Source organism: Armigeres subalbatus, chromosome 1 (genome assembly GCF_024139115.2).
Source record: "Armigeres subalbatus isolate Guangzhou_Male chromosome 1, GZ_Asu_2, whole genome shotgun sequence".
Lineage (NCBI taxonomy): Eukaryota > Metazoa > Arthropoda > Insecta > Diptera > Culicidae > Armigeres > Armigeres subalbatus.
Window position 1 is genome coordinate 23856490 of NC_085139.1, and position 26893 is coordinate 23883382.

Here is a 26893-nt window from a genome sequence, read left to right on the forward strand (position 1 = left end):
TTTCCGGAGGAATTCCTGGAGGAACTTCCGGAAGAATTCATGGAGAAACTTCCGGATAAATTCCTGGAGAAACTTCCGGAGGAACCTTTGGAGAAAATCCTGGAGGAACTTCCAGATGAATTCTTGGAGGAGCTTCCGGAGGTATTCCTGAAGGAACTTCCAGACGAAATCCAGGAGAAGTTTCTGGAGGAACTTCCCAGAGGCACTTACGGAGGAATGTTCAAAGGAGTTTCTTGACGATCTTTTAAAATCACTAGTGGAGGAACTTCTGAAAGAATTCCTTGACGAACTTCTGAAGAAATTTTGACGCTTGAAACTGGTTCACGCCGATCCACGCCACCGCTGATCACCAACGGCGTGACGCCGCCGACGCTGCCTGAAAATGATCTATCACGCCACCGCAGGTAAAATTTCAACCTGCGCACAGGTCTACCTGGAAGTACCCGGAATGTGCCAATTCGATCGAAAATCTCAGAAATGGACTCCAGTGTACTTGTTTTGCAAAATTATTAAGTTTGACATGCCGCAAGGTGGATTCCAAGATTGAACGAAAATTGGCCACTTCCTCAAGGGAACCAGGCCCTGGAAGTACCCAGAGGGTGGGCAATTCGATCGAAAACCGTCGAAATGTACTTCAGTGTACTTGTTTTGCAAAATTAAAGTTTGACATGTCGCAAGATGGGTTCCAAAATTGAACGGATATTGGCCAATCCCTCAAGGGAACCAGGTCCTGGAAGTACCCGGAAGGTGGTCAATTCGATCGAAAATCGCCGAAATGTACTCCAGTGTACTTGTTTTGCAAAATCATGAAGTTTGACATGTCGCAAGATGGGTTCCAAGATTGAACGAAAATTGGCCACTTCCCCAAGGGAACCAGACCCTAGAAGCACCCGGAGGGTGGCCAATTCCATCGAAGGTCGCCGAAATTTACTCCAGTGTACTTGTTTTGCAAAATCATGAAGTTTGACATGTCGCACGATGGATTTCGAAGCCGATCTGCCAGTGACCATTTTTTCCGGGAGGGAGGTAACCCCAGTACTCCCCGGAATATATCCGGAGCCATGGCCATTGCACAAAAATTGACCACGGTTCCTAAAACTATAGGAATTTTGTGATCGATTCCAGAAGATTGCTTGAAAATCCGTTAGAAATTGACTGAGCTGCGTGGATTTGAATTTTGAGTTTTGTCGTGAAATGGGGGTTGGGGACGTACGTGTTAAAGGCTACCTTAAGGCTGCCTTACACCTCGGGAAAATTTTCCGCCGGAATTTGGTCCCCGTGCATTTTAAATGGGGCCGGGATTTTGATTTTCCGTGCCGAAATCCCGAAAACATCGCATATGTAAAAATGCATGGGGAAAAAATCCGCGGACCAAATTCCCGAGGTGTGAGGACCTAAAGGTGGCCTTTACACATCGGGAAAATTTTGCGCCGGATTTTGGTCCCCGTGTACCTTAAGGTAGCCTTTGAGCAAAACGTTTTCACTGTAGCATCCATTGGTTGTCTAATGACAGGAGCTGGTGTTGAATCGGGGATCTTTTTAGGGTATGCATGCCAAAAACTAGTCTTCTGTAGTGGTGGCAGCTGATCGTAAACAAATTTGCTCAATTTGAGTCCTGATTTCTTCCTCTTGCTAACTCTTGAGCGATGCTCACTTGTGCGCTTGAACACGTTTTAAGCTCTAATCGTAAATAAAGAAACTGGCCCTTACTCGATGATTATATTTATTCGATGGTCTTCCAATATCGAGTAACTGAGAGCTCACTGTATTGTCATGCAGCAAGTTATAAGATGTCATAAAACTTTTTTTTATTTTATTCATCAGGTGAATAACTCGTTCGATACTAAAAATTAGGTGATATGATCAATTGCATTAGAATTGCATTGGCGTTTCATTTATTTTGCATGAGAATTGCCTGAAATGTTCTTTAGCAATGCTCAGACATTGCATCATCATTGCTTTAACATTGTATAGGAATTGCAGCAACATTAGAGTAACACTCCAAATGGTGACTCTACCACTGGCTGAGCCAGAGGTGGGGCACCATTTATCGCATTCACGCTAATGTTCACAAAGGCAGCGTTCTTGCACCAAGTGGTATCCTATCAAATACCAACGGATGGCAACGCAACAAAAATCTGGTTAACCAATAACACTTGTTTGCTTTTCATACATCCACACTCAACAACCCATCAATGCATCAAATCATAGATTTTTCAAACAACGCGAAACCAATGTTAAAGCTTCGAAACTTTCAACGACATTCAATCGCTTTTTATGACCATCAACTGAACCATTACCATGAGCGAATTCGATCTAATCTGCCAGCCGCCGAAAAAGGCCCATCACTTTTTCTTCCATTATTACCGATTGGTTGCCATTCGCCACATGCAGAAAATAAAAGCCTCGTCACCTCCGGCCCACTGACTGGCTGGCTGGCTGCATTGACTCTCCATCATTGGTTGATTTCTTTTAGTTTTCCTTTCAACTGTCGGCGCATCTACACGTTCGACCGATTTCACATCATACTCATACTCGTAACACCCAGCGTTGTTAGTAGCTAGTTATATCTATGTGTTTTGTGACCTCCAAATACCGACACCAATGCAATAGCCGAAAGCTGTAATTAAATTTGCATACAAATAGGGCAAGAAGGAGAAATTCAATTTTATGGGCGAAATCATCTCGCTCATCCCGACGGTGGGTATCTTCATCACGATGAACCCGGGCTACGCGGGCCGTACCGAGCTGCCGGAGAACCTGAAGGCGCTGTTCCGGCCGTGCGCGATGGTGGTGCCGGACTTTGAACTGATTTGCGAAATCATGCTGGTGGCCGAGGGTTTCCAGGAGGCGCGCCTGCTGGCTCGGAAGTTCATCACGCTGTACACGCTGTGCAAGGAGCTGCTGTCCAAGCAGGACCACTACGATTGGGGTCTGCGGGCGATTAAGTCGGTGCTGGTGGTGGCCGGGTCGTTGAAGGTATGATGCGGCCGGTTTATTAGGTTTATCTAGTTGATGGATGACAATGTTCTATTTCAGAGAGGCGACAGAGAACGACCGGAGGACCAGGTGTTGATGCGAGCTCTACGAGATTTCAACATTCCGAAAATTGTGACGGATGACGTTCCCGTCTTCATGGGACTGATAGGTGATCTGTTCCCTGCGTTGGATGTTCCCAGAAAGCGGTCGCCAGATTTTGAACGCTTGATTCGTAAGTCGGCCATTGAGTTGAAACTGCAACCGGAGGATAGCTTCATCCTGAAGGTGGTACAGCTGGAGGAACTATTTGCTGTGCGCCATTCGGTGTTCATCGTGGGGTTTGCCGGTACTGGAAAGAGTCAAGTCTGGAAAACGTTGTTCAAAACATATCAGAATCAGAAGCGAAAGCCATATTTTAATGATCTGGATCCGAAGGCCGTAACAAACGATGAACTGTTTGGAATAATCAACCCGGCGACGCGAGAATGGAAAGATGGGTTGTTTTCGGTGATTATGCGTGATCAGGCAAATATGGGTGGAACCGGACCCAAGTGGATTGTGCTGGACGGCGATATCGACCCGATGTGGATAGAGAGTTTGAACACGGTGATGGATGACAACAAGGTGCTGACTCTGGCTAGTAATGAGCGAATTGCTCTAACTAAAGAAATGCGTTTGCTGTTTGAAATTTCCAACCTGAGGACAGCCACGCCGGCTACAGTTTCCAGAGCTGGTATTTTATATATCAACCCCCAGGATCTAGGATGGAATCCGTAAGTTGGTGTCCGATAATCATAAAGGTGGGGAAATTCAGTTTATGTATCGTTTCAGGTTCGTCGCATCGTGGATTGATTCCCGAGAGACTCAGGCTGAAAAGTGCATCCTATCAGTTCTATTCGACAAATACATTCCACCGTTGATCGAAGCGCAAAAACGGTTCAAGAAGATTACTCCAATATCTGAGATTGCCATGATACAGATGACTTGTCATTTGCTGGATTGCTTGTTAACTCCGGTGAACATTCCGCCCGATAGTCCCAAAGAGTGGTATGAAATCTACTACGTGTTTGCTGTTATCTGGGGTTTCGGATCCTCACTTTACCAGGACCAGTTGGTTGATTGGCGTAACGAATTCCACAAATGGTGGGTAAACGAGTTCAAAGTTATTCGATTCCCTCCTGGTGGAACAATCTTCAACTACTATATCGACCCTGAGACGAAAAAGTTCAACCCCTGGACAGATCTTGTTCCCAGTTTTGAACTGGACACCGATATTCCGCTGCAATCAATTCTCGTTCCAACTGCGGAAACCACGAGACTTCGTTGGTTCATGGACATCCTAATCGAGGCGAATCACCCCGTCATGCTAATTGGAGGTGCAGGATCTGGAAAGAGTGTCATTACAGCGGACAAACTCAACAATCTGTCCTACAAGTATGCCGTCACAAACGTCCCCTTCAATTTCTACACCACATCAGAAATGCTTCAACGTGTTCTGGAGAAACCTCTGGAGAAGAAAGCGGGTCGCAACTTTGGTCCACCGGGCAACAAAACCATGGTCTACTTCGTGGATGACATGAACATGCCTGAAGTGGACGCCTACGGAACAGTCCAACCTCACACCCTGATCCGACAGTTCATGGACTATCGGCACTGGTACGATCGCACCAAGCTCACGCTCAAAGAAATTCACAATTGCCAGTTTGTGTCTTGCATGAATCCAACGGCCGGATCGTTCACCATAGACTCTCGTCTTCAGCGCCACTTCTGCGTCTTTGCCGTGAGCTTCCCGTCGGGTGATCCGCTCTACCACATCTACTACTCGATCCTTTCTCAACATCTTGCAAATCCTCTCAACAAGTTCTCCTTGCCAACGCAGAAAATTTGTGCCGCTCTGGTATCGTGCGCCTTAAGCCTTCATCTGCGCATGGGTCAGAGCTTCCTGCCGACGGCCATCAAGTTCCACTACGTGTTCAACCTGCGTGATCTGGCCAACATTTTCCAGGGCATGCTGTTCGCAAACGGAGAGACTTGTCCTGAGCCTAATTACTTGATCCGACTGTGGGTTCACGAAGCGACTCGAGTCTACAGCGACAAGCTGGTTGACGACCGGGATATCGACACGTTCCGGAAGATCCGATCCGAAGTGGTGAAGAAGTCGTTTGAAGAGTTTGACGAGAATAAGGTTTTCTCCAATCCAATCATCTACTGTCACTTCGCTGAGGGTTTGGTGGATCCCAAGTATATGCCCGTCGCCAGTTGGGAAACCTTGAACAAAACTTTGGAGGAAGCACAAAGCAACTACAACGACATGATTGGGGCAATGAACTTGGTGCTGTTTGAGGATGCCATGAGCCATGTTTGCCGAATTAATCGAATTCTGGAAGGTCCGAGAGGTAATGCTCTGCTGATTGGAGTGGGAGGTTCCGGAAAGCAGTCGCTATCCAGATTGGCGGCGTTCATCTCCGGGTTAGAAGTTTCGCAAATTCAGTTGAGGAAGGGATATGGCATACCGGATCTGAAAGCGGACTTGGCTGTTCTGTACATGAAGTCTGGTGTCAAAAATGTTCCGTGTATGTTTTTGATGACCGATGCCCAAGTTGCGGAGGAGTCGTTCCTGGTTTTGATCAACGATCTTTTGGCGTCCGGAGAGATTCCGGAGCTGTTCCCTGAAGACGAAATCGACAACATTGTCAATGCATTACGAAACGAGGTCAAACAGCTGGGCATACTCGATTCGAAGGAGAACTGTTGGAAGTATTTCATCGAGAAGGTAAGGAAGTCGCTTAAGATTGTGTTGTGTTTCTCGCCGGTTGGTTCCACGCTGCGAGTGCGTTCCAGAAAGTTCCCAGCGTTAGTCAATTGTACCGCGATCAACTGGTTCCACGAGTGGCCCAAGACTGCACTCGAGTCGGTATCGAACAGATTCCTTTCGGAGGTTGAAGTAATGCCGGTAAGATTCTGATAACAGTACAAAAAAATCAGCTATCTAATAAAGATATTTCTTTTCCAGCAAGATTTGGTCGAACCGGTCGCCGTATTCATGGCATACGTTCACGGAACTGTCAATGAAATGTCGCAAATCTACCTTCAGAACGAGCGACGGTACAACTACACCACGCCGAAGTCTTTCTTGGAGTTGATTGCACTGTACTCCAAATTTGTCAAAGAGAAGCACACAGAGTTGAACGACCGAGTTCATCGACTTGAAAGCGGTATCCTGAAGCTGGCAGAATGTGCAGAACAGGTTGACTCCCTACAGATTCAGCTTGCCGAGCAGGAGGTAGTTTTGAAGAAGAAGAATCAAGCCGCTGACAAGCTTATCAAAAGCGTCAGTGCCAACAACGAAACGGTACAGAAGGAGAAAAACTTTGCCGCCGAAGAGGAGAAGAAAGTTCGAGTCATTCAGGAGGACGTCGGAGCAAAGGCCAAGATTTGCGAGGAAGATTTGAGAAAAGCTGAACCGGCTTTGATAGCCGCTCAGCAGGCTCTGGATACTTTGGACAAGAACAATCTCACTGAATTGAAGTCTTTCGGATCTCCTCCTGAACAAGTTGTGAGAGTCTGCGCCGCGGTCCTGGTACTGTTCTCGCCGAAAGGAAAAATCCCGAAGGATCGCAGCTGGAAGTCGTGTAAATTGATGATGAACAAGGTTGACGTGTTTTTGAACGACCTCATTTACTACGACAAGGAACATATTCAACCGGATGTGATCAAAGCATTGCAAGAGTATCTCAAGGTATGTGTGGATGAATAGTTACTTAAGCTGAGTATTTTATTATCGTTTGTTCGCAGGATCCGGACTTCGATCCAGAAAAGATCCGAGCTAAGTCGGCTGCCGCAGCCGGTCTATGCGCCTGGGTTATCAACATCCACAGGTTCTACCAAGTATATCTTGTGGTGGAGCCCAAAGAACGAGCTTTGAAGGAAGCTGAAGCCGAATTGAAGGCAGCCCAGGACAAACTGATGGACTTGACGATTCGAGTTAACGAACTGGAGGAGCAGCTCGGTGTAATCCAAGCCGAGTTTAACGATGCGCTGGCAGAGAAACAGAAGTGTCAAGATGAGGCGGACAAGACGGCCTTTACGATAGACCTGGCCCACCGTCTGGTGAATGGACTGGCGTCGGAGAATGTGCGTTGGCGGGAATCGATAGCTCAGCTGAAGGGTCAAACGGTGACCCTGCCCGGTGACGTGCTTTTGATTGCTTGCTTTATCAGCTACGTCGGTTGTTTCACCAGACGGTACCGGGTTGAGTTGCAGGAGAAAATGTGGATACCGACCTTCCGTTTGTCCAAGGTAAAATCCGTTGTCCGTATGCCGACAGCCTCAAATAATCTCAAATGTGTATTCCACAGCCGGCAATTCCCTTCACCGAAGGAGTTGACCCTCTTAATTTGATAGTCGATGACGCTGTCATCGCATCTTGGAATAATGAAGGACTTCCATCGGATCGAATGTCTTCGGAAAATGCGGCTATCCTGACGTATTCATCACGCTGGCCGTTGATGATTGATCCGCAGCTGTATGACTTGTTTGCTCATTGAAGAAGCTTCATAATTCTCATTTTGTTCCCTTCCACAGACAAGGCATCAAATGGATTAAACAGAAATACGGAAACGATCTAACTGTGCTCCGTCTAACAGCTAGAGGTTACCTGGACGTGATCGAGCGGTGCGTCGTCAACGGAAGCATCCTGCTGATCGAGAACATTGGTGAAACCGTCGATGCCGTACTTGATCCTCTTTTGGGACGAATGTTGGTCAAAAAGGGGCGCTGCTTACGAATGGGTGAGAAAGAGATCGACTACAATCCAACATTCCAACTGATTCTGCAAACCAAGTTGGCGAATCCTCACTACAAACCGGAAATGCAGGCGCAAACAACGCTGATCAATTTCACCGTAACGCGTGATGGTCTTGAAGAGCAACTGTTGGCAGAAGTCGTCAAGGCTGAAAGACCGGATCTCGAACAGCAAAAGGCGGATCTAACAATGCAACAGAACACGTTCAAAATCACTCTCAAAATGCTTGAAGATGATCTGCTCAGTCGATTATCCTCCGCAGGCGAGAACGTACTCGAGGACGCCAGCTTGGTCATCAATCTGGAAAAGACCAAAAAGACAGCAGCAGAAGTGGAGGTCAAAGTACGTGAAGGCAAGAAAACCTCGGAAATGATTGACGTAGCTCGCGAGAGCTACCGTCCGGCAGCTGAGCGTGCATCAATTCTCTATTTCATCCTGAACGACCTGTACAAAATCAACCCAATCTATCAGTTTTCGCTCAAGGCATTTACGATCGTCTTCAAAGACGCCATTGCTGGTACCCCACCTGCTGAGAAACTTAAGGATCGTGTCTTCAATCTGATCGACTCGATCACATTCGCCGTTCATATGTACACAAGTCGGGGTCTATTCGAGAAGGACAAATTGATTTTCATGGCTCAGATGGCTATACAGATCCTGTTGATCGCGAAGGAAATCGACCCTGCGGAGTTGGATTTCTTGCTGAGGTTCCCGTACACACCAAATTTAACATCGCCATTTGACTTCCTAACCAACGCTGGATGGGGAGGTATCAAAGCGCTGGCCAACATGGATGAGTTCCGATCGCTGGATAAGGATATTGAAGGATCTGCTAAGAGATGGAGAAAACTTATCGAATCCGAGTGTCCTGAGCGAGAGAAAATGCCTGGAGAGTGGAAGAATAAGAATGCTTTGCAGCGATTGTGTATTATGCGCTGTTTGAGACCTGATCGCATGACCTACGCAGTTCGGGCTTTCGTTGAAGAGAAACTTGGTGCAAAGTATGTTGAAGCTCGCATGGTGGAGTTCGACAAATCATTTAGAGAAACCAGTTCATCAACGCCGGTGTTCTTCATCCTATCGCCTGGCGTCGATCCGCTGAAAGACGTCGAAAAGCTTGGCAAAAAAATGCGATTTTCGACGGATCATGGCAACTTCTACAACGTTTCACTGGGCCAAGGCCAAGAAGTGGTCGCCGAGAAGGCCATAGATGACGCGTCCCGCGATGGACACTGGGTTATTCTGCAAAATATCCATCTGGTTGCTAAATGGCTCCCTACCTTGGAGAAGAAGATGGAAGCTACTCTGGAAGTTGCCAACGAAAACTATCGTCTTTTTATTAGTGCTGAACCAGCGCCATCGGCCGAATACCACATCATTCCTCAAGGAATTTTAGAATCGGCCATCAAGATCACCAACGAACCTCCTACGGGAATGCTGGCTAACATTCATAAGGCATTGGACAACTTCAACCAAGAAACCCTGGAAATGTGCGGCAAAGAAGCTGAGTTCAAAGCAATCCTGTTTTCTCTCTGCTACTTCCATGCAGTGGTCGCCGAACGGAGAAAGTTTGGTCCCCAAGGATGGAACCGCGTCTATCCGTTCAACGTAGGTGATCTAACAATCAGCGTGTACGTACTCTACAACTATTTGGAAGCCAACAATCGTGTCCCATGGGAAGACCTCCGCTACCTCTTCGGCGAAATCATGTACGGAGGTCACATCACTGACGATTGGGATCGACGACTTTGTCGGACGTACCTGGAAGAACTGATGCAACCTGAGCTGGTTGACGGTGATCTAAATCTCTGCACCGGATTCCCAGCTCCACCGAATCTGGACTACGCTGGATACCATAACTACATAGACGACAATTTACCCGTTGAATCTCCGTACCTCTACGGGCTCCATCCAAATGCGGAAATCGGTTTTTTAACGACCCTATCGGAACAGCTGTTTAAAACAATATTCGAGCTACAGCCCAGAGATTCGGGCGCTGCCAGTGGATCGACCGTAAGCCGCGAAGACGTGGTCAAAACCATAATCGAAGACTTCACCGATAAACTCCCGGAAGAGTTCAACATGGCAGATTTGATGGCTCGCGTGGAGGACAGAACTCCGTTTGTGATTGTCGCCTTCCAGGAGTGCGAACGAATGAACATTCTCGTTCGAGAGATGAAGCGATCCTTGCGTGAACTGATGCTGGGCTTGAAAGGAGAACTCACCATCACGTCGGACATGGAGAACCTGGAAGCGTCGCTGTTCTTCGATGCCGTTCCGGAAAGCTGGACCAAACGGGCGTACCCGTCTATGTTTGGACTTCAGTCATGGTTTGCCGATTTGACGATTCGCATCAAGGAACTGGAAGCGTGGTCTAACGATTTCAATCTTCCGTCGTCGGTATGGCTGGCAGGTTTCTTCAATCCGCAGAGCTTCCTCACTGCGATTATGCAACAGACTGCTCGCAAGAACGAATGGCCGCTGGACAAGATGTGTCTCAGTTGCGACGTCACCAAGAAGTTCAAAGAGGACATCAGCGCCCCTCCGAGGGAAGGCGCGTATGTAAATGGGCTGTACATGGAAGGGGCTCGATGGGACACGACTATCGGGTCGATTGCCAGCTCACAGTTGAAGGAGCTGTTCCCGCAAATGCCTGTGATATTCATCAAAGCCATCACGCAGGACAAACAGGAGACGAAGAATATTTACGAATGTCCCGTTTATAAAACACGGTGAGATTGATTTGTATAAGGAGCTCGATAACAAAAATTAATTTTATTTATTGATTCGTAGGGATCGCGGACCCACTTACGTGTGGACATTCAACTTGAAGTCGAAGGAAAAACCGGCCAAATGGACGCTAGGAGGTGTGTGCTTGCTGCTTCAGGTTTAAAATGTTGCAGAAATTATAATTTAATATGGTAGTTTTAATAACTTAGAGCTGTGTGGTCTGCTGTGACGAATTGAAAATTCATTATAATTCAATGGAGTGAACAATACACATTTTACCGTTCATATCTTTCATGTACATTATTAATTATCTGTCAAAAAAAATGTCCATACAGCATATGCGCATAAAAAATCAGTTATAAAATACCTAATACCTTTCCAGAGTTGCTGCACCCTTGATTCATTCGATATCTGATCAAGCCCCTTTGGTTTGTTAGTACTCAAAATATCAAAAAGTACGCCCAATAAACCGTCGCCAAAGAATTTTCCGTACACTGAGCTTTTCAAAAAATGTGTCCAGTAAAACAATCATCAATCAATTTATCAATATTTATCTAGCTCATGCAGAGTTTTGTGGGAAAACTTTATCTAGTTATCATAGATACTATAACGTGATTAATAAATTAATAATTTCTAGCACCAAAGTGGATGTTCCCGTATCCAAATAGTAACACAAAAATTTATCGAGAATGGTGGTAAAGGCTTGTCCGTAATAGCCGGTATTGGTAATCTGTCGTGATCGTCGGTACAGTATGTGATACATAACTTTCAAAGATCAAAATCACTTGGAACTGCTTTTGACACTGGTTGTAAATAAACCTGTGCGCCGCCGACGATTTTGGGTTTTATTCCTCCGGAAATTTCTTAAGGAATTCCTCAAGATATTCTATTAAGAGTTTCTTCGAAAATTGTTTAGCAACTCTTTAATTTTTTTAAGCAATGCCTTCGAAAATTTCTTCGAGAAATCCTTTTCTTCAGGAATTAGTTCGAATCAATTAAAAGAATTAGTTCGGATTTGGGAAACCTTGGGAAAATCATTAAGGTATTCTTCCGAAAATTCCTTCAGAAATTCTTTTGAGAACTCTTTTTTATTTTTTTGAAAAGTTCTAGGACGAAATTTCCTTAAGAAATCCTGTTCCAAGAAACAAGTTCCTTAAAGAATATCCGAAGAAATTCCTGAAGAATTTTTTAAAGTAACTCCTGAAGAAACTTCCGACAGTCTTAGATTTCTATGAAAGTTCATTTGGATATTCCAAAACTTTGTTTAGAAATTCGAAAATGCTTTCTGTAAATCATTCGCAAATTCCATTTGGAATATCAACGGAAAATGTTTAAGGAGTTCCTTCGGAAATTTTCAAAATATTTTCTAAGACTCTTTAAGAAATTCATTTACGGATTACTTTGGAAATTTCTTTAAGCTTTGGAAATTTGCTTAGGAATTCCTTTGAAAATTAATTTCCGAATTTCTTAGGAAGATTCTTCTAGGAATTTCCTCTGTATTTTGTTCAGAAATTCCTCTAGGGGTTTCTTTGCAAGTTCCTCGACAATTTTCATGAAATTTCCATAGGAATTATCTCAAAACTATTAACTTTCTAAAATACGGCATAGGACAGTGGGCTGGACATATAGTGCGTATGCCGCAAGATAGACCTGCAAAAGTCTTATTTAGCAGAGAACCTAGAAGAGGACATGGGCTCCGGGGTAGAACCCGCACTCTCTGGCTGCGTGCAAACGAAGAAGATGCGCGTGCGGCCGGCGTGCAGGGAGACTGGCGACTAGCGGTCCAAGAATGAGTGATCTGAAACAAGACATTACAGCCGGTTTTGCTCCGAACAACACGGAGTGTACAACCAACATAGGTAAAGGTAACTTTAGGGAAAAATGTATTCAAATTTCTTCGGAAATTTATTCGAAAATTCCTTCTAAAATTGATTTTTGGATGCATTCCTGCAGGAAGTCACGCTTCCCGAAAGCCTCCCACCCCCCTCAACGCGTGACGCTTATAGGATTCTTAGTTTCCTCCAGAAATTCCTTCAAGAGCTCCATCGAGAACTTTTTTGGCAAATTCAACCAAATTTCAGGAAAAATATCTAAAAAAATGCAGCCACTTAAAAATTGCCCAATTCTGTATGTAACTCAAAGAATAGTAGTTCGAATTTTTCAGAAATTTAGATATATTGAGAAGTAAAACGACTGGAGTGTATCAAAATACTGAATTGGAAATAACTTTTGAAAAAAGTTGACAAATTAGTTCTACTACTCTTACTTCAATGGTCTACATTCCAACTGAAACTTGGCCCTGCTTTTCAACTTAGTATTTTATTAGCATTTCCTCAATTATTAATTGAAAGCTTTTCTGTGCACGCCATTGCATGAGTACAGTGAACGTTCGCTAATTGGGGTTTTTCTAGTTGGGGCGCTTTTTAGTTGGGGGTTCGCTAATTGGGGCGATGGGGCGAAATAATTGGCAGCTAAACGTCAGAATGTGATGTCAAAAACGCGTTGACGTTTTGTTTCCGTGTTTGGCGGGATCGATATTTTCTGGCGCGTTTTTCCTTTGTTCAATGCAAAAAGTAAACAACATTGACGCTTGTCAAAGCGCCCCAATTATGGGCCAAACACAATTGATACGTTTGCGTGCGTTTTGGCAGTTTTCTCATGGGAAAACTGTCAAAACGCACGCAAACGTATCAATTGTGTTTGGCCCATTAGCGAACGGCATTCGCTAGTTGGGGTGAGGTCGTGCCCCAATTAGCGAACGATCACTGTAGTATGTATCTCGTATGGCAAGTACAATGGATACACTATGCCCAGGAAGTCGAGAATGTTTCCAACCTTAAAACATCCTAGACCGAACCGAAAATCAAACTCGCCATCTCCGGATTGGCAATCCTACTCCTTTGCTCGCAAGGCTACTGGAGACAAATTAGTTCTATGACTCCGAAATCTAATTCTCAACATTGCTCAGGGGTTAGAATTGATTTTTTCAGCCATTGAATTTTCCATCACGCCGCCGATAAAAGTCAACGGCGCGCCGCCGTGAAGCCGCCGCCGCCGAGGCAAAGGTAACCACCACGACGCCGCCGCCGATGATATGCCGGCGCACATGTCTAGTTGTAAATCGAAGCTCACTGACCATCACAGTCGCATTCTTCTCCACGCAATTAGGCAAAATAAATTTTATATGCGAGGCATCACTATACGGACAATTCAACTTAGACCGAGCGGATGGGAGTTTTCAAATAATAAAATACAGACAGGCAAATGCCTAAAATAGAGAAAAGAAATAATTATGGATTCCATCTTTTGCAATTCCGCCTCTTGTAATTTCGTTCCCCAATCAATTCAGCAGTCGTCAACCGTGATGTTTCTCAGTCATGCTTTTGTTCGTCTATCATGATGTGGCTAGCACGAATCATCAACCTACACAACCAAACCATGCTGCGACTATCTACATAGCAAGATCTCTGCTCAGCGGCTTCATATATGAAAGCCAGTTTAAAAATTATTCGATGGGGTCCAATATATCCTGTGCAACTTGTTGCGAGCACACTTTACCACACGTACATAATATACATTAACATTATCCAGAATCACTATATAAAATTTAAATAGTCAATTCTCGCTTACCATCTCAGTCACACCGATGAATTGGGTACCCATTTTGCCGAGAACTCCCGTTACCCAGTGCAAGTGGATAAAAATTCTATTTGATCGAATGGGATAATTGGGTGTGTGCTTCGTTTTACCAACGCCCATCTGTTGACACGAATTAATTCAGAGTAGCTACAGCTCAGCGTGTAAACCGCACGAAAGCACAAAGCATAACACATGGTTGTTGCCTGTGCTCAAAGCTTTCAGAGCTTTATCCATACGCGTTATTGACACGCTTATTTGAGACTACTTACCAACTAGTTTCAACCCAGTGTCGGATAAATTGGTTCAACCTAACATTGGGTACAATTTGAAAGCTGACTTTTGTTAAGTTAACATGGGTTTTTGAAAGATTTTGATTTACTGATTATGATCAAACCATGTATGTAAACTGCAATATTCCATATGTTTTTTTCCAGTTTTACTACTTTAAAAATTCTTAATTTTCATAAAAAAATGTGTTGAAAACAAATGTGTGTGTTAAACAACCTGAGGGTGCTGCACGCCTGCACGGTAAGAATGAAGTATTTGAATTTGAGTACTTTGTCTCAACTTTCAAAACTTGATTGTGTGTAATTTAAATTTTTATCTATGTTCTCTAAAATACATTATAAACCAATTAAAACCTAAAATATCTATATTGATTACCTTCAAATGTTTACATATTTGACATCGAATGGAATTGATGCAAGAATAACAAACAACCAAACATAATCGCTTTTATTTCTAACCGGGAGTGGAGCTTTCGTGTCCCCGCGGGAAGATTTCCCTTGATACACGCTAAGCTTCGCTTATTGAATATTATTTGTGCGCATTGGCGACATCTAAGGCTTTGGTCGGATTCGTGAATCAAAATCGAATTAAACTTAAAAGTGACAGATCAAAAATTTTCAAATAACCCTGCTCGCAGAGCAAGATTACTTTTGACAGATATTGAATCATTTTTGATAGATGTTTTGTTGGTCTTGCTGGGTAGCACCAGCCATTCTTATGAGCGGGGGATTTCATAATTTCCGAACTGTCACTTTTAAGTTTAATTCGATTTTAATTCACGAATCAGACCAAAGCCTAAGGCTTCCGTCAGATTCGCGAATTAAAATCGAATAAAACTTAAAAGTGACAGTTTGGAAATTATTTAATTCCCCGGTCATAAGAATGCTACCCAGCAAGACCAACAAAAAATCTGAGCAAATCTCTGTGAAATCACGATTTTTTGTCAAGATTTCAATTTTGTATTTTTTGATTACCCTGAAATTTTGAATATACATCCTCAATGGCCAAAAAACAATATCTGCATCATTGGTTTCCCGTTTTTACTCTGGTGTGACTTTTGACAAGGGCCTCAGCAAAAACACCTTGAACGCTTTCAAAAGAATATAACTAAAAACGGCTTGTCCGACCATTTTGGTGTCTTGGCAAAGTTTTAGGTATTCAATGGGGCTATGTGAAAAAAAATACACTGTTAAAAAAATATTCAAACATTGAAAATAAAACTTAAAAATCGATTTTCTCAAAAACGATTTTTTCAATATTTTTTTATTTTTGATATGTTGTAGCAGATAATATATGTATTATTTTGAACTATGGATCATGATGGAGAAATGATGGACAAAAAAGTTACATATTTTTTGACGTAGAACTACGTCTGTCTTTTCTATATTGGGGTACACTTTACGATTACAAAAAATCGAAAAACGTCACGAAAATATGATAGACTTTGTTCGTTAATATCTTAGCCGTTTCTCAACGGATTTTAAATTTTCTTGGACCATTCGATCGAGGAAGAGTCAACGCTTCATACCCGATGTACACTGAAGTCGTTATTTACGCGTTTTTTTACACGAATCGCTTTTTATGCGATTTTTTTTTCATTCAAATTTTGGGATTTCCGCGGTTTATTCAGACATATTTTAGGATTTACGCTATTTTTTACGTTGTTTTAATTTAAGCGGTCCATATCCTCCGCGTAAAAATCGACTCCAGTGTGTTACAATATTTATGTATGATAATATTTACTATTGAAAACTTGCTAATAATTAGCAATCGGTTTCGGTGAATCAGTCAATCTCGTAAGTGCATCGCAAGCTTCTTCTTCCATAGTACTATATTCCAACTGGAACTTGGCCTGCTTTTCAACTTAGTAATCTATTAGCATTTTTTTAGTTACGAATGAAAGCTTTCTATGCCCGCCATTGCATTAGTATGTATCTTGTGTGGCAAATACAATGGATACACTATGCCCAGTGTATCGAGAATGTTTCCCACTCGAAAACATACTATATCGGATCGACAATCGTTCTCGCCATCACCGGATACTACGCCTTTGTTCCAAAGGCTAACTGGAGACCTCAAGCCAGCATAGACTTCAAATTAATGCAACTTACAGGCCTTTATGCAGTGCAGTTCGTTTCCGCTAACTCAAACGCGCGTTTTCTCTCTAAAGCTTGGGAGCGTTTGACGGCAGCTTCTCGCTTACGTCTATGCAGATATAGGTGCTTGGAATCTTCTTCGCTGCTGCAGTGGATGCGTTCTGGGAAGCTTTCTTTGGCTCATTTTTGCTGATTCCTAGGTGTCTGCCGGAGTAAACGCAATGTCCGCGCAACCCACGTGAAGGAATAATAATTATTATCAATACTTCTTTGTCGCGTCTACTCTGACTTCATCCATAGGATGACCACCAAACGCCGTTGACAGACCAGCTACCACATAGGCTTTTCTGTAATAAGACACCGGAGTTTTTGACTGACTTAGTGGCGGGTGGTTTGGTTAGTCTCTGTTCCAGGTTGCGTCGGTGATGGTTGCAGCGCAGCGGTACACTATCAGCCAGGGTTGTGCTGACCCATTCTCATACGATAATTATTGGAATGAATCGCCTGCTTCGAGCGTGCTTACAGCGGCACACAAGGAGTTAGCTTTCGGAAATCAGTATGGCGAAAAGCATCAAAGGTTTAATATCTCGAAAATAAGCAACTTAATCGAAAAAATATTTGGTAGGGGTAGTAGCAGACACCTTCCTACATAACTGGTACCAAATAGATTTTCGTGAAAAGCTCCTGCTGTTGAGAAAACCCGCGTTAGATGTCTTTCGTCATACAAATTTCTGGCGGTTAACTCATGCTGGCTATTTTGCGCATATACGATAGCGCCTGGATGTGACAGTGGCGAGTAGAAAATCAGCCCCTGCCAATAATTCATTATCATTTGATAACTTCTCAGGTGTGAAAAGTAGGCGAGTTGTCATCGGCCATAACTTTCCAAATTTTAGAATCGATTGATAATAAACACAAATTAATAATTTTAATACAATAATTCCAATTTAATGCCAATAATGAAGTTCAATCGGATATTTGGCATTGTGTTTTGGTGTTATGTAGTAGCATTTACCAATGCTTTGAATAGAAATACAATTATCAAACGATTCTTACTCTCTAGCGCGTTTTATCAATTGATAATTTGGATATGTGATCGCTTGAGAGTGTTGTTCATCCTCGATTATTTGGAAATTTTATTTTAATCATTCTTTTCAAGTATTGGTCCAAAAACTATATACATCACCAGGGTACGTAATGCTCACTCAATCTCAGGAGCACAGGATAAACAACGAAACCAGATTCACCCTGGGCCAGTACTGGAATAGGTCGTGATCGTCATAAGACAGAGACCAAAGCACCTTTTTTAATTTCAGGCGACCAAATGAAAGAATCGTGGGTTCTTTGATCAATTTCGCATGAAAGACAGTCATGAAAGAATGTTGTGCCTTATTTTAAAATTAAAATTTCTAAGTTATTTTAATAGATATTTGCGAAGAATAGTGACTAGTCGATAAATTAATCATAATCCTTTAATTCATTGAGTTGAAAGTGGTAATAAACACTAAAATAAAGCAGATATTGCACACTTTCATGCCCTGTCACGGAACAAATATTTTTTGAGATTTTTGTAGCATGCTATTCATCCTTCGCGTTTCTAAAGATATTGAAAGGGGCAGATATGTAAACATCGCGTGACATCTCTCATTGAAAATGAGAAATTACAGTACTGCCCTGGGCTTGAAAAACGCTTGCTTTGGTCTCATCAAACACAAAAGTTGAAAATCTGTACATTACATACAGCTACGTAGTTCAACGTCACCTTTGCGTACAACCCGATTGGGCTGCGCCTTTGAGTTTTTTTTAAATAAGTTGGTTTTTCAAAAATGGTTGGAATATTATTTATCAATTCGATTTTATGAAAGTACGTTAAATTTCCAATGGAGAATGTATACGTCAATTGTTTTCTAAGTGCAGCCGTTTCTGAGATACAAACTTTTTATGTACCCGGCCTTTGCTCGGAATTGTCAGTTTGTTCCGCAGTTTTTTTTCACAATCGGGAAATTGTGTTTATCTATTGACACTTCACCATTTAATTTTTGGAAACATTGACTGATTTTGAAGAAGGGATCAAACCCAACAAACAACGATAAGCTACAAATAAGCATCTAAGTTGAATTATTGTTTATTTGTAATCTTCATGGCTGAATAAAATGGATACTGAATAATTCGCTAGACAGATTTCATCTCAGCATTTAATCCAACTAATATTCGACTTGGCCTATTTATTTGTTTACCACCTTTATTTGAGGTCGAACTAACGTTTTAGTTTTATCACATTTCAGCACATTTGGGAAGTTTATCAATGTGCTGAACTAATGATTTTTTAAAATTCTCTGTTCGACTATGATGTAGTTCTCTAAAAGGGTGGTCGAATTAAGTTTGAATAGTAGATTGATAAGCAAGAGTTAGACATTATTCTTAACCGTTTTCCTTCTTAACCATTGGATTTTATCTTTGCCGGATTTATCGCACAGTGCAAGAAAACATTATAATAGTTTATGCTTTTTTCGTTTGAAAGAAAATCGCGTAGGCCTGAATTGATGATATTTGGATAGGAAAATTATAATTCATTTTCAAGACATTGTTGGATTCATTGTCAAGAACACTCAGGCTTTTTATATTCGTGGGGCAATACACAATTGTTTCGTGACACATAACTAATTCCTGATCTAGGTATAACGCTGTTGGAGACTACAACGAACAAAATTGCTGGAGCAATGAAGAAAATTCATGCAGTTGTTGTAAAGTTGTGCGGAAATGAACAAAATCAAACTCATGAAAATCGACCATATTGCATGTCTGTTACAGATTTCCTATATACTAGTTGTTTTTCTATATGTAAATAAATCTCGATATGTGTAGTTATTTTCTCGCTGCATGTGTGGTATTGATGGCACAATCATATCGCAACCGGTTATTCAGAGATTCAGAGCAAGGTCGAACATAAATTCATTAAATTTTCATAAACGCCATCATTGAAGACGAATTTTATTTTATTTTATATATTTTTGACATAATTTTTTATTTTTTTTCCCAGTGTTGAATGGTTATTACTGGTTCAACAATGGTTGAAATAAAAATCTTGTACAGTTATTAACAAACTGTACTTTGACAGATTGACTTGTTGATTAAGAGTCCAATTATGATTCGTATTCAGCGATAGACTTATGCAGAGGGTTCATCGAATTCACTCACCCGATGGATTTTGACATTTGAGCGGGTCGTCTTCTCGAACAAAAGTTCATTTTGCGTTCATTGTGCGACCCGCTCAAACGTCATAATTTCTTGGGGGAGTTCATTTTGCGTTAGTCTATACGATAATTCTCGGGTACTTATTCAAAAGGACGTATGTGATTTTGTAAACAAAGATTCAAACGTCGATTTGTCGAATCTGATAGCCCTCCCACGCAAACCATCACCACATATGGGTAGGGAAAGCCTTCGGCTACCTGTTGGTGGTATTAGTTTGCGTGGGAGTGCCATCAGATTGGATAAATCGACGTTTCAATCTTTGTTTACAAAATCACATACGTCCTTTTGAATAAGTACCCGAGAATTTATGTTTTGGATTGAGTAAGCCATAACTTACAAATCAAGGATGGCGCGGATGGCAACGTTACCGGCGGATGATCAAATGTCAGCAGTTCGAGACCCGACTTAGGAAAATTTTAAAATGATTATTTGGAAATAGCAATTGCAATACGTTCAATGGAGATCTTGATGATGTTACTTTCAATGCGTTATTATTTTCGAAGAATTTACATGTAGCTGAATTAAGGCTAAGTAAAATGCTTATTAAAGGTTTAACGAATTAGGTAATAAAGTTGTTTTTCAAAATGAGATGTTGTAGCTGTATAACTTCTCCAAAATTGTGTGAACAATGCCTGAACAGAAGTTGCGATAAGAAATAGTACAAACATAATTCAACACAGTGCTGAACTGAATCATCACACTGATGTTAGTTAAACTAGTGAATGTTTGTTGGGTAACCCACAATCGCCTTATTCCGGGAAAACGTGTATTTCTAAAGAAGGAAAAGCATCCACCGATGCATTATTCCGGGCAAACGCATAGTTTAAAACAAGAGATCACACTCACCATTGCCTTATTACGGGCGAATGCCTACTTTTTAAGAAGCAATCACATCCACCATCTAGAAGGAAGCACATTAATCATTGCTTTTCACTGGGCAAACAATTATACAATTATCATTGATTTATACCAAGCAAATGCATGCTTTCTATGAAAGGTTTTTCTGATGCTGTTCATAATTATCTCAAATGCCCTTTCATGTCGAATGGCCTTAGGCCAAATAGTGTTATGCTAATGCATATATCATTTTCAGGGAAATGTCATAATCTGGGATATGTGTATCGGGAAGTATCATTTTCGGGAAATATCATGTTCGTTAAAGTCATTTTTAAAGAAATGTTATTTCCGGGAAAATGTTATTGTCGAGGGTTCGCTATTTCTAAGGAATGAGTTTTTGGAACATTGTACAATGTCAAGGAACCTCGGATGAACTAAATAGTAGGGAATTTAAATTATGTCTAAAGGATTCAAAAGTCGTTTTCTAAACAATACCCAACCCCAATAACTTCCCGCATTCCAAAAGTCCATCCCAGCCTCTCTATAATAGTTTCCTTTAGGTAGAGAATACATGTTTACAAATTTGGATTGAATTCACCCATGCGATAGAAAGGTATACTAAACTATTAGTTTAATAAATATACCCTCTCTCTCATTCATCTATGACGCTCCTACCCAGTCTAATATGATCTTCCTTAGACAGAAAAAATAATGTGTTCCAAATTTGGTTGAAATCGGCCAAGGGATTCAGGAGGTACACTGAGTTAATCAATACTTAAGCAATACCACTCCCCCACACCCACCCCCTTTTCCAAAGAGCATCCCTAATCGCCCTATCGTTGTCTCCTTAAAATAAAGAATGTGTGTTCAAATTTTTGGCTGAAATCAGCCACAGGGTTCATGAGGTTGATCAAAAATTAAGCAATTCCCCTCCCCCCACACTAGGGTGGCTCAAATTAGTATGGGAAAAACTTTTTTCAATTTTTTTGATGGGCCTCTTATTCGGTTCTATTTGATGCCCTGATGTTCTGGACAAAATTTCAGCCAAATCGGTCAACGTTTGGGCAGTGCTAAGCTCGTTGGAAGTTTATATGCAAAAATGTATGCAGAAACATCCCAAAACAGTGAATTGCTGTTGGACGGCAAAACTTACGATGAAGAACTATGATACTCACTCAGATCTTGAAGAATTTAATACAGAATGCTATGCAGAAAACCGCGAGAAGATTAGAGTTTGCCCGGCTAAGTTATTAGCATTTCTCTGAAGTGGGGTTTGAGCAAATTTCGTTTCTTTTACCTTTGAAAAGAAATAAATTCACCCCTACAACACTCCAGTAAAATGCTAATATCTTTGCCTAAAAAACTCTAATCTTCTCGCGGTTTTCAGCATAACATTCTGTATTTAATTCTAAAAGATCTGAATGAGTATCATGGTTCTTGATCGTAAATTGTACCGTCTAACTGCAAATCACTGTTTTTGGATATTTCTGCATACATTTTTCCATATAAACTTCCAACGAGTTTAGCACTGCCCAAACGTTGACCGATTTGGCTGAAATTTTGTCCAGAGCATCAGGGCATCAAATAGAACTGAATAAGAGGGCGGCCCATCAAAAAATTTGAAAAAGTGTTTTTTGAGCCACCCTACCCCACACCCTCCCACATCGTCGTCTCCTTAAGATGAAGAATGTGTGTTCAAATTTTGGGCTGAAATCGGCCAAAGGGTTCATGAGGTTGATAAAAAATTAAGCAATTCCCCTCCCCCCACACCCTCCCACTTTTCCAAAAAACATCCCTAACCCTCTTATCGTCGTCTCCTTAATATAAAGAACTTGTGTTCCAAATTTGGTTGAAATCGGTCAATGGGTTCAGAAGTTATGCTGTACATACATACAAACATACAAACATTGAGTTTTATACATATAGATGTTTGAATATTTTTTTCACATAGCCCCATTGATTACCTAAAACTTTACCAAGACACCAGAATGGTAGGACAAGTTATATTTTTTGAAAGTGTTCAAGGTGTTTTTGCTTAGGCCCTTGTCAAATGTTACACCAGAGTTAAAATGGCAAACCAATGATGCAGATATTGTTTTTTGGCCATTAAGGATGTATATTCAAAATTTCTGGGAAATCAAAAAATACAAATATAAATCGACCTTAGATTCCACAGAGAATTGCACATTAGACCTCTTCACGTTTTCAAAAAGTATCAAAAATTCAACCGGTTAGCCCAGAATCATAATTCGTATGCTAAAATAAGCCTTTTGTCAAATTTTCAGCTAATTCGGATACAATTTTGAGGTGGCTCAGGTCGATTTAGTGTTTTTGAGCTATTTTCAATTTTGAAAAAAATCTAACTAGTGATATAAACGCCTAAAACTATCGCAACAACCTCTATACAGAAGCTTTTGGTGTGCTCTACAAGTCTTACAAACATTGTGGTTCATTCCGTTCACGTTTTGGCCATGTTAAATGGATTTTCGAGCTTTTAAGTGCATAAAAACACTGTTTCCCTTGAAAGTCGTTGTTCTACAAAATTCTTGAATTCATTACAAATCATTGCTAATTCATTATTATATTATTCCTCTTTTTTCGCTGGATATTTGCGTAATAGAATTGACAATATGCGACTTACCGTTAAATTCTTAAAAATCAGAAGCTGAACATTTGTCATAAATTTGCACGGAAGGATTTCTTCAAACAAGTTATTCGAATAAAACATAAATCAAATCATATGATATTTGATGCTTACAACAAACGACTTCCAAATTTGGTTCATTGCAGCATATCTGCCGTAATCTGGAAAAGTGTCGTAACAGCCATTTTACAACATGCATGTTTTCCATTTTTCTGTTAAAGAGCTCGATGAGTAGTACTCGTTAATACCATTTTTGGAAAATGGCCTATACGTCACTTTTTCAGATTACGGCAGATATGTCTGTATGTTTTTACCATTTAGTGCATCGTAGTAACAAGTGATATCAAAACTTCTTTGTTCGAACAACTTGAAGAAGAAATGAAGAAATCCTACCGTGCAAATTTATGACAAATGTTCAGCTTCTGATTTTTAAGAATTTAACGGTAAGTCGCACATTGTCAATTCTATTACGCAAATATCCAGCGAAAAAAGAGGAATAATATAATAATAAATTAGCAATGATTTGTAATGAATTCAAGAATTTTGTAGAACAACGACTTTCAAGGGAAACAGTGTTTTTATGCACTTAAAAGCTCGAAAATCCATTTAACATTGCCAAAACGTGAACGAAATGAACCACAATAATGTTCGTAAGACTTGTAGAGCACACCAAAAGCTTCGGTATAGAGGTTGTTGCGATAGTTTTAGGCGTTTATATCTCTAGTTAGATTTTTATCAAAATTGAAAAAATACCAAAAACACTAAATCGACTTTAGCCACCTCGAAATGTTATCCGAATTGGATGGAAATTTGACAGGAGGCTTATTTTAGCATAAGAATTGTGATTCTGGGCTGGCCGATTGAATTTTTGATATTTTTTGAAAACGTGAAGAGGTCTATTGCTCATGTATCAAAAATGATTAAATGTCTGTCTCATTTGGAGAATTAAACTGAAATTAAACTTAAAAGTGACATTTCAATAATTATCGAATAACCCTGCTCGCAGAGATTACTTTTACAGATATCGAATTAGTTTGCATCGATGTCTTATTGGAATTGCTGGGTAGCACAGCCATTCTTATGAGCGGGTTATTTGCTAATTTTTGAACTGTCACTTTTAAGTTTAATTCTTCAAATGAGACAGACCCTAAATATCTGTCAAAAGTAATCTTGCGTTGCAAGCAGGTTTATTTGAATATTTTTGAACTGTCACTTTTAAGTTTATTTCGATATTAATTCACGAATTGATTTGATTTTGATTTTGGTGGGGTATTAGGTTACCCAGCACGGCGCGTAGGCACTGCAAATTCTGGGTAAAACGTACCATTAGTACTTCGCGTACCTGAAGGGATAAAATAGACCCCATCTCGCGATCCTTAGCCTCTCACCCATCAACTCCTATCCCTACCTCTTTGTGGCACTGACCGGAATACGAGCAACCTTAGGGAAGATCGGGTAACCAACCCCGGTGGGAACTATGGTCGTATGATGACAGGGAAGTTTGCTCCTCTCCGGAGGTGCAAATATTACTGAGCGTCTGTTCTCCGTGATTTAGACATCGTAGCGCGGCAGGAAGTTTGTTGGAAGGGATCAATGGTACGGACGTTTAGAGTCAATCATACCATCTACCAGAGGGCAACTCACACGAGCTGGGAACAGCTTTCAAAGTGCAAAAGCGCGTGATCGGGTGGTGGCCGATCAATGAAATAATATGCGGGTTGAGGATCAAGGGCCAGTTCTTCAACTTCAGCATAATCAACGTCCATAGCCCACACTCCGGAAGCACTGATGATGATAAGGACGCATTCTACGCCTAGCTGGAACGTGAGTACGACAGCTGCCCAAGCCACGACGTCAAAATCATCATAGGAGATTTGAACGCTCAGGTTGGCCAAGAGGAGGAGTTTAAACCGACTAGTGGAAAGGTTCAGCGCTCATCGGCTGACGAACGAAAACGGGCTACGACTAATTGATTCCGCCGCCTCCAAAAATATAGCAATTCGCAGCACCTACTTCCAGCACAGCCTTCCGTATCAGTACATCTGGAGGTCACCACTATAGACAGAATCACATATTGACCACGTTCTGATTGATGGACGGCACTTCTCCGACATTATCGACGTCAGGACATATCGTGGCGCTAACATCGACTCTGACCACTATCTGGTGTTGGTTAATCTGCGCCCAAAACTATACGTCATCAACAATGTTCGGTACCGACGGCCGCCGCGGTACGACCTAGGGCGACTTAAACAACCTGCATACGCGCAGCATCTCAAGGCAGCGTTGCCGGAAGAGGGTGTGCTCTATAGGGCCCCTCTTGAGGACTGCTGGAATACAGTTAAAGCAGCCATTAACGACGCAGCGGAGAACAACGTCGGGTATGTGGTACGAAGTCGACGGAACGATTGGTTCGACAAAGAGTGCAGACATATTCTGGAAGAGAAGGATGCAGTGCGGCAGCAAGGCACCCGGCAACACGTGGAACGTTATAGACGCAAGCGGAGAGAGCAGACCCGCCTTTTTCAGGAGATGAAACGCCGCCTGAAAGAAGCGGAGTGCGAGGAGATGGAACAGCTATGCCGTTTTCAAGAAACGCGCAAGTTCTATCAGAAGCTCAAAGCATCTTGCATAGGCTTCGTTTCGCGAGCCGAAATATGCAGCGATAAGGATGGGAGGATGGGAGCATCTTGACGTGTCGGGATCGAAAGGTAGAAGCAGCACTACGAGGAACATTTAAATGGTGCTGAGAGTAGAGGCAGTGAAAGTCAAGGCAGCGGAGGAGATGACTACGTCACTTCTGCGGACGACGTAAGTCAACCAACCCCTACCTTGAGGTAAGTTAAGGATGCCATCCAACAGCTAAAGACCAATCAAGCAGCTGGTAAGGATGGTATCGGAGCTGAGCTCATCAAGATGGTCCCGGAAAAGTTAGCCACTTGCCTGTACAAACTGAGATTCAGAATCTGGGAAAGTGAACAGCTACCGGAGGTGTTGAAAGAAGGGGTGATATTCCCCATCTACAAGAAAAGCGATAAGCTGGAGTGTGAGAACTTTTGAGCGATCACCATCCTTAAGTTCACTCCTAACGGAATCCAAGTTTCAAAGTTTTTCACGCATGCTGCGACGCAGCAAAACTAAATCAACAAAAATGACAGTTGTGCGTTGCTTCCGTATCGAGTGGTGTGCCCCCGAAAACGCGAGCACTTTGAAACTTGAATTCCGTCAGGAGTGACCTTAATGGCGCCTCCCTAGCAGCACATGTGTTCAACATAGGCCACTGCAACTCAAATGTGACCAGATCTAGTCACAACAAAGTTGCTGCAACCATTTTTCCTGAATTGTGCTGCTCGGAGTACAAAATGATATCCCAGATCATCTTCCTTCGTCTGTCACCAATAGTGAATGAATTCGTGGGAAGTTATCAAGCCGGCTTCGTTGATGGCCGCACGACAACGGACCAGATCTTTACTGTACGGCAAATCCTAAAAAAAATCGGTAAACACCAGGTTGCACCATCTGTTCATTGATGTCTAGGCGGCATTCTGGATGGTGTGCAAAACTGTGTGAAGATTTCGGGTCAACACTCCAGTTCGTTCGAATCGCGCCGGGGACTAAGAC

The 26893-nt window shown here is 41.9% G+C and overlaps 1 protein-coding gene across 2 annotated transcripts in view; it reads left to right on the forward strand.

The window, feature by feature from the left end:
• LOC134222716 (dynein beta chain, ciliary) overlaps nt 1–10792 on the forward strand; it is a 70886-nt gene extending 60094 nt beyond the window's left edge. For both annotated transcript variants that reach the window (XM_062701882.1, XM_062701889.1), the window contains 8 exons: nt 2647–2979; nt 3040–3752; nt 3811–5932; nt 5993–6718; nt 6775–7278; nt 7338–7504; nt 7564–10515; nt 10577–10792. In XM_062701882.1, coding sequence (XP_062557866.1) covers nt 2647–2979; nt 3040–3752; nt 3811–5932; nt 5993–6718; nt 6775–7278; nt 7338–7504; nt 7564–10515; nt 10577–10676 — 7617 coding nt within the window. In that variant the 3' untranslated portion in view covers nt 10677–10792. The remainder of the gene's footprint in view (nt 1–2646; nt 2980–3039; nt 3753–3810; nt 5933–5992; nt 6719–6774; nt 7279–7337; nt 7505–7563; nt 10516–10576) is intronic.
• Nucleotides 10793–26893: the final 16101 nt, after the last annotated feature.